The sequence below is a fragment of the Sardina pilchardus genome, chromosome 18 (assembly GCF_963854185.1).
Source record: "Sardina pilchardus chromosome 18, fSarPil1.1, whole genome shotgun sequence".
NCBI lineage: Eukaryota > Metazoa > Chordata > Actinopteri > Clupeiformes > Clupeidae > Sardina > Sardina pilchardus.
The window spans coordinates 19,661,850-19,673,793 of NC_085011.1; the positions used below are offsets into that span (position 1 = coordinate 19,661,850).

The 11,944-nt window shown below is 44.8% G+C and overlaps 1 protein-coding gene across 1 annotated transcript in view; it reads left to right on the forward strand.

The window, feature by feature from the left end:
- The window catches only part of fbxw4 (F-box and WD repeat domain containing 4), a 36,599-nt gene extending 34,491 nt beyond the window's left edge, over positions 1-2,108 (forward strand). Inside the window, exons 8-9 of the mRNA XM_062519946.1 lie at positions 409-550; positions 1,066-2,108. Coding sequence (XP_062375930.1) covers positions 409-550; positions 1,066-1,200 — 277 coding nt within the window. The 3' untranslated portion in view covers positions 1,201-2,108. The remainder of the gene's footprint in view (positions 1-408; positions 551-1,065) is intronic.
- The last annotated feature ends 9,836 nt before the right edge of the window (positions 2,109-11,944 follow it).

Here is an 11,944-nt window from a genome sequence, read left to right on the forward strand (position 1 = left end):
CTATCTATCTATCTATCTATCTATCTATCTATCTCTATCTCTCTATCTCTGTGTCTCTCTCTCTCTGCGTTGTCAACTCTAAGGTCTCTCTTTCTCTCTTTTCTTTTTTCCTCTCTCTCCCTCTCTCTCCCTCTGACTCACTGTGACATTGAGGTTGAGGGAGATCCTCTGGCTATGTGCCCAACCTGCACTTCAGTTGGCTGTGTTCAACTGCAGTGGTGGACAACAGTTTAGAGAACTACTGGATGATTCAGGCTCGCCGTAGTTAGTTTCTTTTACTGATGATATTAGAAGTACTTTTTTCATTTTTATTTCGACTCCAATGCATGTTAAAGAAATATCTATATGCTGTAATTATCATGGGATTCATTAATCAACTCAGTTGATGAACTTCCTTTTTGTTAACAGGAAGTGTGTCATGGAATGGGAGGAGCCTCATGACAGCGCCCTGTACTGCATGCAGACAGATGGGAATCACCTGATCGTCAGCGGTTCCTCCTATTATGGTGTGGTGCGTCTCTGGGACAAGAGGCAAACTCGCTGTTTGCAGGTGTGTTTGTCTGTGTGTGTGTGTGTGTGTGTGTGTATCTGTCTGTCTGCCTGCATGCTTGTGTTTGTGTCTGTGGGCACAACCCACTTGCCAGTTGTTCCAGCGGTGGTGTTTTTGTGTGTAGTGTTTTCTGTTAAATTAACTTGTGTGTGTGTGTGTGTTATGGTAGGTCTGTGTGGTCGAGTCATGCCGTCATTCACAATACTTAAACATATCATAGGCCTCCGCACGGAGTGGTTTGCTGAGATGAATGTGTTGAAGCGCTGGGCTGTGTTCTTGGTGGTAATGCGGATTTTCTGTGTGTGAGTGTGTTTGCACTGCTAAGCATATGCGCGCACGCGCGCGTGTGTGTTTGAATGTTTGACCGCATATGTGTGTAATGTGCATTCATGTGTGTGCGTTGTTTGGCCGTGTATGTAAATGTACAAGTGTGTGTGTGTGTGTACATGAGGTTTTTATGCGTACTTTTGTGTGTGTGTGTGTGTGTGTGTGTGTGTGTGTGTGTGTGTGTGCAGATGTTCCAGCTGACGTCGTCCACCAGCAGCCCTGTGTACTGTCTGCGTCTGAACGCCTCCCACCTATACGCCGCTCTGGCCTCCGCACTCTACTCTCTCGACTTCACCGTACCCGCGCCCAGAACCAGGAGATAACCCAGACTACACACACACACACACACACACACACACACACACACACACACACACACACACACACACACACACACACACACACATACACCGCACCCAGAACCATGAGATAACCCAGACTACACACACACACACACACACACACACACACAAATACTACATGCACACGCACTCACACACACACAGACACAAACACACACACATACAGTACATATACACCAATACCACACACACACACACACACACACCTACATTGCACACACACATGTACATACACACATGTACACAGATGTTGAAAGAAACGCACACACACTCAGTCTTCACTGGCAATCCTATGATGAGAGATTTAATTTTTCAAGGAAATGGTCTGTTAGTGAAATCTGGACATTCATGCTGATTGCCTGGTATTTAAAAATAATTTTACATTACATTCCCACTGCAATATTAGTGGCTTGGAAGTGGCACATAGTAGACAGCACAATAGACCGCCCTCTCTCTCACATACACACACGCACACACACACACACACACACACACACACACACACACACACATACTGTACACATACACACACACACTCACACACACATACACACCCTGTACCTACCCGACCTCTAAGATTCCCACATTCTCAGGGACAGCTTTCTGCTTATAGTCAGTGGCGGCCATCTTGTCCACACCCCACTGGAAGCTGGAGGAGTCAACGCGTGACCTTTGGTGACCCGGAACTGGATGCCGCCAGCAGTGGGAGTCCTCCAAATCACGCCCCTGCCACCACACACACCGCAAGGCGGTCACCTCGCCGGGCGTCTCTCGACAAATGAGATACAATTACACACAATTTCTGTCCTGTAATTAAAATTTTAACTTTTTTTTCCCCGGAGGAGAAGAGGTCTATTAAAAGTCTATGATCTTTTCACAAGTGTTCTCTCCCTGTTTACTGGGTTATAGAATTGTCAGTTTGATTGTCTTTTTCTGGTCAGACAGAAAGAACAAGTTGGTATGTAGGTATGTTTTTTGCATCTGACAAAGACATTCAGAGGTGTGCGTGCTTGTGTGCGTATGTGCGTGTGTGTGTGTATGTCTCTCTCTGAGTGTGTGTGTGTGTGTGTGTGTTTCAGTGTTTCAGTGTTTCAGGTCCTCTGTCAGATATCCCTTTATGGTATTCCTTAAAAGACAAGAAAAAAAACACACATTTACGTGACCTCTTAAGTCCCAGGCCCAATGCCGGGCACAATAAAGAGCCTGCCTCAGGGGAGTGGTGCTGGTGGTGGAGTGGGGGGGTGGGGGGGTGGAGAGGGAGATGGTGGGGGGGTCACTCACGGCGCTTTAAAAGTCTGGGTGGCCAGGAGAGCCCGCCGAGGACAACAGACATCTGCCGAAAGGAACGGCAATGAGGGAGGGAGAGAGAGAGGGAGGGAGAGAGAGAGAGAGAGAGAGGAGAACAAGTGGAATGTCTTTTCCCTCTGTGTGGGGTGGTGCCGTGTGAGCATGCATGGAAGAAAAAGGAGAGGGGAAAAAAGGTAGAGAGAGGAGAAGACATGCCCTGTACTTCATCTCTGTGTGTGTGTGTGTGTGTGTGTATGTGTGTGTGTGTGTGTGTGTGAGTGTGTGTGAGAGAGAGAGAGAGAGGGAGAGGAGAAGACATGCCCTGTACTCCATATCAGTGTGATGTACTTGTGTGTGTGTGAGAGAGAGGGAGAGAGAGAAAGGGGGGGAGGAGGAGGAGCAGTCTTGTGTGAAAGAGGGAGGAAGAGCTGGAGGAATGACCATGCACGCTTTTATTTGTGCACATCAAACAGAGAATACATCATCTGTTTGTGTGTGAAGCTTTGATTCTTCTGTGTGTGTGTGTGTGTACACACCATTTAAGGACAGGCATCCTAGTGTGTGAGTGTGTGAGTAAGTGAGTGAGTGACCACACAGGTCTAGCGTGCAGAGGCCTGCACTGACATGGCTAATCCAGCGACCCCTCGCAAAAACAAACTCCGAGCCGTGGCTGTGATCCCAAAGCCCTGTCGGGATTTCTCCCCGCGACAGAAGATCACACGAGACAGGTGCTGCGTTTCAGGCAGGAGCCTTTCTTTTCTTCTCACCCCGAAAGAAGGGAGTGGATCTCGGAAGATGTGTCACCGAGATAAAGGTGTACCCATATCTAAAACAACACCAGGATCTTCCAGAAGGAAGCAGAGGGCTTTAAGTGGTCTCATTTGACACTGATCTTATTTAGATGTTTCAAAGGTGTAGGTGTTTTACCTACAAGGCCCTGATCCGATGCTTACATGGGGACTTATTATTCTAGAACACCTGAGGCCATTGCTGTGGTTATAGATGTGGTGTGTTATAGATATAAAAGAATGTATGTATATTTAATGGCCGTCCTTCTAAGTGTTCCTGCGGATGTTCTTTGTAGGGACCCCGTTCAGGGCGGTATTTCTGCAAAGGACACCAATTCCTGCAAGGGGACATATTTCCTGGCAGTAAGCTTCATCACATGTAGTAGCCAATGTGTCACGCCGGATGTTTCAAACCATAAAAATAAGAAAATCCATTAAATGACGTATTCAGCGGCACACACACACACACACATGAACGCACATGTCATACACACATAGACACGGCATATCAGTGATGATAACTATACCGTGGACCATAATGGAATATATTAGATCATATGCAGGGTGGCCTAATCCATTAGGTACTTTTGTCACCGAAGATAAAAGAAATGCCTATACCGCCGTGCAGACATTGTACAATCATGCAGCAAATGTGGCCCCAGGGGACTTTAAACAGTATTTCGGTTAAATAAATCATTAAGTGATGGTGTGTGGGCCAAATGGACACTGCTTTAAGGAAGGGCATTTATTTGTGGATATTGTGGGTGTTGTTTGATATTGCTGCTTAATTTGTTTGTTTGTTTGTTTGTTCCTGTTCTATTTGTCTCATCCCAAGAGTTTCCATTTTTGTTGTGGTATTTGAAATGGTCAATAGTTTAAATTACAAAGACTACAATTTTTATTTAGCGAAGAATGCAGCCCAACCAAAAAGTGTTGCAGGCTAAACACACAAAACAACAGAGGACTGTTGATGGTCACTGAATCTTCCCGCGACAGCTCCTTTGTGATTGTGATCACGTTTCCTGTGGACAATACACGGGTGGATGTTCTCTCCCCTCTCGACATACGTAAATAATTGCGCTAGCATTTGTTTTGAAACAAGAGGCTGCGCTTGACCCTTAAACACATTTCAACTCCATCTGTCTCCATCACACAGACTCCTAACTCCCGCACCCCGACCCCCCCCACCCCCCACACACACACACACACACACACATACATACACACATCGCCCCCACCCCCCCAGACGCCACATCCACCCCTCAAAGTTCAGGTGAAGGACAAATAATGGACTGCGAGCTACAGAGCAAGACAGCGAACAAAAGGGATCCCTGTGTTTGGCAGGAGGCCGTGACTCCGTGGATGAAAGTGCATTGTGCACAAGGACGGGGATGGGGACGAGGACCTGGGAAGGTTCTGGAGAGTGGGACAGGGTTTCTCACCGCGCTTGAATGCTTGCTCCTGTTGGGGGTGTCCATTTCCACTCGGGGCTGCGGTCGCCTCTAATCCACCCCCCTCCCCCCCAACCTCACCACCACCACCACCACTACCACCTCAGTCTCTCCCTCTCTCTCTGACCTTTGCGGTGAACACCTCCACCAAGGTGAGGCCACACAAGCCTGTAGGCTGACGGAAACTTCACAGAGAGGATCACAACACTTTCAGAGAGGGGCAAATTGACACCTTTTGTGCTTGACCAGAGGGTTAAAACACTAAACATACGAGTAAAAGCTTTTTAACCATTTGGTTCAAGTGGTCATATGACATGAAGTGATTTATGTGGTTGGTGCAAGCTCCTTACAACTGCCAGGGGAAAAAAGACTAAATAATAACTAAGAAATCACATGTCTGATGTTTACATTACGCAGAAGGAAAGTGCATTATTAAGCAATGTCAGCCCTTAACAACCTACACTAAGGTCACTAAGGAACGCTGTGATGGGAAATGTGAGCAAACCAGTATCCCCAGCTAGAGGAGGCAGGTGAAATGAAGACTGGCCATCCAGAGTGGGGCTCCATGGTGGGAGGGGATGGGGGAAGGGAGTGGTGGGACAGCAGCAAGGTTGAACAGGGGATCTGGCTGGTGGCGAGGTGGGGTGTGGGGTGGAGGGTCTTAGGGAGAGGATTTGCAGGATTACATGGGGCACCTGAGGAACCTACAGCACACAAAAGAAAAACACAGAGGACTAAAGAAAGGGAGAAGGAGAGAGAGAGAGAGAGAGAGAGAGAGAGAAGGGGGGTCCTACAGTGCAGTGGTTGTAATTCTCATGTCTCAGGTGTAAGTGTGTGTGTGTGTGTGTGTGTGTGTGTGTGTGTGTGTGTGTGTGTGTGTGTGTGTGTGTGCGTGCGCACGCGTCTATGCAGATGTCAGAAAAGGAAACAAATGAGTTTGCAGGGCTGGTGGTGCAGAATGTTTGTGTTTTAACCAAAACAGATAAATCAGTAACAGATGTATATGTTATATACTTATTTCACTGTTGACTAATGCAAGTGACAAAACCCAACTGCCTAAACCCAAAAGACCTCAATTCAGTGGCAATGAATTGAAAATCTATGTCCGATACAAAATCCACAAGGAGGGCATATAGTTCATTATAAAAGTCATGAGCCAAAGCCTTCTCTGTTTTTGTTTCACATAATATAGGGTTAACTCAATTCAATCCAATTTCATTTGTTTAGTGCCTACAAAGGCTGAAATTGTTAGAAGATGCTTTTCACAGCCCAGAGCCTAACCATCTAAAGAAAGCATTAAAATAATGGCGGCAAGGTAAACTTGCCTGTTAACTAGAAGAGCCCAGAGAACCATCTGTGTGCAGCCGAACAGAGACAGTTATAAATTGAATAGATGAGAGTGTAGCATAATGTTTGCATAATGCCAGTATGGAAATGTAATGGTCAAACAACACATTGTGGCTCCTAGCAGAGAAATGGGTAGTCAGGATGGCAATCCGAATGCACGTGTGATGCATTGTAGCAGACATTGTGTAATTGGACTTTGGATGTGATTGTTTGACGTAAACGGCCAAAAGGCAGCAGTGGACAGCACCATCTCACAGCTGACTCTAAAGAAAGAGGGAAAGAGATGAGACATCATGAGGCAATGGGATTGTGCTTTCAGATAGCCTTACATCTATGTAAATATTAAGTAGCTCTTTAGATTGTGTTATTCTAATGCTGGGAGAATAACCACTGGAGTAGCCCCCATGGGCCAGGGAGTTACCAATGCAAAAACAGCATGTTTCAGTTGCCGGACATAAGAGATAGAGAGGAAACAGGACAGGTTATACAGCAATACAACATGTCCAAAGCAGCCCATGCTATGGCAGCATAAGAAATGAATGGTGCAGGCTGTTCCAAAACCACCATGAGCATGATCTGGCATGTAGCCTATGATTTCTTTATAAATGATCACGAAAGTGATGTATTAGACCTGATTTTTCCATATGAGGCCTGTCCATTTTGTATGAACTTGGTAACCTAGTGGTCCCCCCCCCCCCCCCCCCCCCCTCTTTGTCTTCCCATGTCATTCTGAAGGACTGGACGTGTGTGATGCCTTTGGAGCCAGCCAAAACATCCTCTCATACTGTAGGCCTATTACAGTAGATTCAGAAAATTCAGAAAAGGAAATTGTGTAATAAATAAGTCAGGTCTGGTCAGGTAAATTTTAGCCTGTTAGCCTTGTCCCAGCAAACTGATATTCCAGCATCTGTTATAACATCAGTAACGGTGCGTCATCAGGATAAGGAATTGATCGGGGGATAATAGATGATGGGCTGGAATGGCCTGCCATTTAAGAAAAAAATAGCAATGTAGATTAAAAGGCGGGTATGGGCCAGTTGAGTAAAGGCCTTGTGCTCAGGTAAAACCATAGGCTATCCTCCCTGTCATATGAGAGAGCAGGTGGGAAATGTATTCTAATTTCTCAGCCGCCCACCTGTAGCCTACTACACGCTTTCTATGGACTGGAACACGCATTAAGTTGGAGATGGGAGGAGGTGGAAAGGGGGACTTGAAATGAAAAATGTTATATTAGGTTTCAATCCCACAATCCATTACACTCAATAAGATCATTTGTTTCTATAAGCAGAATTAAATATTGTATCACTGACATCACTTGACTTAGCAGATCAATTAGCGCGAATTTGCTTCGTCTGTTAGTAACGGCTGCATCTGCCAGCATCTGCAGAGAGGGGGTAAGGTAACCTGAGATCAAGTTAAGAGTCAGACAGTGTTTTATTTGGCCAAGTTCACTGGACTTGAATAGAATCAAGGACTTCCTTCTCAGCGCAGGTGACCCTTGTTTCCGAACGAGCACGGCCTTTCCCAAGCTGCATTAAGCTGTGGTTGAGGATCGAGTGTCACCACAGCCGCGCTGATCGCACAACCAGGAGTTTCAGTTCGCATCGCGTTGTAATGTCAATTTAAGATTACGCCAATACTGCCATCTACAGGAAGGTAGGTAAAATGCAAATTGCCTCGAAAGCGAATTAAATAAAATTCTACCTTGTGACCTTTGACCATGGTATTTTTTTTGTCACCAACTAAACATTGGTAAAAAAAAAAATGTTTTAAAGAACTGTTCCGTCATTAACAACTGAATGACATGCAAGAGTGGTATTATCAGGCATACAGTATGATATTTGCCCTTATCCAAATACCACAGACAAATTTACCACAAATACTTTGGCTTTCAATGATGCTACATTTGTTGAGCTGTCAACCCCCCCACCCCCCCACCCCCCCCCCCCACCCCACACACACACACCTCCCTCTCCTGCTCTGGAAGCTTAATAGCTTTAAATCCATGCATGAGTGATAGACGCCGGCCTATGTGTAGTTCCCAGAGGACAGAAGGGCTTTTCCCTTTATTATGGCCCGACGCTTGGGGTACAATGGGGAGCGTTTGGCGGCATGGCGCTGTGCGCCGTCCGTCCGACTCCCTTCCGCGGCGGCGCGGTTTGAATCAGAAAGGGCCCCACAAAAAGAGGGGGAGCAGAGGGGGTCTGCCCAGAACTCCCCGAGCAGCCCCACCTCCCAGCTCGGACCCTGGGAGAAACCCAGGCGCTGTCAGTCATCCGAGGGCCCAGGAGCCGAAGAATACGGGCCTTTCATGCAGACCTCCAGCATCTCTCTTCAGAGAATCCCACCAGCAGTTAATAAAAGGCCCCTCCTTCCCAAAGGAGAGGTAGAGAGTGGGAGAGAGAGAGACAGAGAGAGGGAGAGAGGGGGGAAAAGAAAGAAAGAGAAAGAGAAAGAGAGAAACGGAGAGAGGGGGAGAAAAAGACAGAAAGAGGGAGTGAGAGAGAGAGAGAAGGGGAGGGGGGGGGCAAAAAAGCATATTTGAAGAAACTCGACCCTACTTTGCAAATCAGTCAGTAGATACCTGATTGTCACTCCAAGAGTTTGGGTCTAATCCTATTGTTTTTTCTATAGGATTACTTGCTCTGGGTCCCTCTCCCTCTTTGGCTCAGCACGGGAGAAAGGACAGATTAAGGGGATTAGCCTGTATCCTCCTAACTTGTCAAGCCGGGATGTAAGGAACCATTGACTTCTCTGTTCTGAATGAGAGAAGTGCCTTAAAAAGGGAGAAATGAAAGGCAGTGAACAAGAAAAATTCCTGAAAGAACAATGTGATTTGTTTGCTTTTGTTCCTTTTAACTTGGCTGAAAGGTTCAAAGGGCCCTCACCTCAGGAGCAGACAACCCATGTCGCAGAGAGAGAGAGAGAGAGAGAGGGAGAGGGAGAGAGAGAGAGAAAATGAGAGAGAGAGAGAGAGATTTAATTTTGAATGACTGTCTAAACAATATTTTCCAGAGCACTGACATTAGACTGTAAAGGTGAATTGATATAAACCTCCAGCAATCCCTTCTAGTATGTCACTCAACAAGAGGGTACAGTCAAGAAGTGAGGAGAGTGCCAAAGTCCTTTATTTGAATGTATCATGAAAATGAATATCTTATTATTTTCTTCTCGTACTGACTAAAACATTTGGAATGTGTAAACCTTACGCACTTTGAAATTGTTTCAACCCGGCACAGGTGAACTCTTTAAAAATACATTTATGGGGTGTCTGCCTGCTTGGGGGTGGGGGCCCTTGGCCTTTCTTGGGTTCTGGGGGCGGAGGGTGGGGGCAGAAATGACCTGCCTGCCCTTAAATCCCTCTGTGCCCCCTTCCATTGCAATTTTGAAAGCTCTGAGAAGATTATAGGTCAAGTTTCCATGTCCCACAATTCAGTGCCAATTTCCCAACATGTCACACACTGGTCTCATTCATCTGGATGCCGTGTTGGTTTAGAACGTACAATGAAAGATACTCCACCCCACATTCCTATTATTCCCATTCCCATTTTCATGTTCCCTTTATCTTCCACAACGATCATGTTGATACCTTCGTGTATTTATTATTATTCCTTAGATCTGAAATCAAACCGCTGCTGACAAAAGATCACATCTCTACTCAATCAAGCGACTGTTCACTGGATGCTTATTTTTTTATCATTTCGCTTTGTTACTCACCATTGTCTGAATGTGAACATTACATATTGTATATGGCATATTGATATTGTCCATGTCGTATATATTTATATTTTCTTATTTAGATTTTTCAGCACAGGTGACAAGGAAGTATTTCATTATACAAGAAAACTTTTTTTTAACTCAGCATATAACAGTAAAGATTTTGACTTGACTTGATATTGCTGTGTGCAGAAGAAATGATAGGAAATGAAGTCTCAGACTCAATAAGGTTTATCAAAGGAAACAAGACCTTTAGTCTCCATTGTCTGGGGTTGTATAATCATCAATAAAAAAATAGGGGTTGATTATAAAGAGAAATAAGACTACTTTCCTTGACAAGCCCACCCTAACCCTAACCCTAACCCAATCGTGTATCATTTATCTAAAATTCCAAGATGAAATTGAAACTTTGAATTAATCATCCATTGCCAAAATGCTCTTAAAGAATGTATTTCAACAACCACCGATACAAGCGTGGAACATTGCCCGACCACTAAAAAGACTGAAGACTTGACTATATGCATAAATTCCTCTTCAGTATATCCCAAACACTTTCAGTGCAATACAGCTCTCTGTGGCAGCCAATCTATGAAAATGATTCCTCATCCTGACGCGGACTAATCCTGCCATGGTGGTCATCCTGAAATAGGTCCATATATACCATAAAGGAGGAAAAGATATTGGGAACTCCAGATCTAGACTGCCTCAAGAGGCTTGTAGCGGGTATGCATGGTAGATGTTTCATCACACAATACAATGCAGTAGGACTGGAACGTCACAGCTGTGTGACCTTAGGAAAGCTGTTGGTGGGGCTAATAGGAAAGAAGGCTTTAATTTGCCAGAGAGCATAACAATTGGACTTTATGGAGCAAAGTAAACAAGTTGTGCAAGTCTGATAACTCCAGATTTACCCTTTTTCAGAGAGAGGGGCATGCCAGGGTTGTGATATAGCATAGTGCTCACTGCACAAGCCTCTGGAGGCAGAATTGTGCCGGGGTTAGCTTCACTGGTCAGGTCTTTGTTCAGCAGCTTGATGTGGCTATATTAACCCCGGAGAATCTTTGATCAGATCTGCTTTGCTTTTCCTTGAGGAGCTACAGGCAACCCGATTGACTATAGGGCTTCAATCGGAGTAAGAATGGTACACACCACCCCTTTCAATCTGATAAAATAATAAAATTATTTTCGGATTGTCAGTTTATTCCAATCAAGGGGTTTGTGTGTCATTGTGTGTTATTCTGATTGAGCCATCATTCCAATTCTAATCAGATTAAAAGTGTTCATGTACACCCACTGACTGAGAGAATTCAACTGGCAAAAATGACGGAAAAGTGGTCCAGGATGCAGGATGAATAATTTTCCACACATAGATGGCCTTCAAAGAGTCCTAGACCCAAACCCATTGAAAATCCTGTCATCCATATACTGTAAGATCTCAGTGAATAGGAAATAAATGTTGTGATATTTGTCAATAATGAAACAGGAGCTGTAAATCAAAGCTAAAGGTGGTTCAATAAGATATTAGGTGTGCAACTTTTTTGACCAGAGAGTGTAGCCTACCTGCGTGTGTAGAGTAGGCCTTCATTCTGACAAATATACCTCATTTTAATCTCATTTTTAAACAAAATAAGGCCAAACTTGTTGGTTTGTATTGGCAAGAGTGACAAACTTGTTCAAAATAATCCAGAGTAGCCTGAGTGGTAAACTTCCTACCCTTCAACAAGAGCCCTGACATTGTTTTGTTAGGAGAATCAAGCCATCTACAGCTCTTCGGATGTTGACATAGCCTATTATAGCTGGGTTTGTCACTAAACCAAGCACCTGCTAATCTGCTGTTAATTTTCAAGTGTGGAATTTTGTGTCGCTTTTATTTTTTCTTTTGTAACTTTGAGATAACAGCAATTTAATGTCAATAGTGTCACCTGACTTCACAGCACCCAAATCTATTTTCTTGAAGGCACACCTTTAAACAGTGACAGCTGAGTCGTTTTTTTAATTGATAGGCAGAATGTCCAATAGGCGCGCAGATTAATGCCGACACCAGGAAGTATCCCCTTGAACTGTCCAATTACAAAGTAGTAGGAGGTGGGATCTATGCTAACTTTGGGAGTTTTA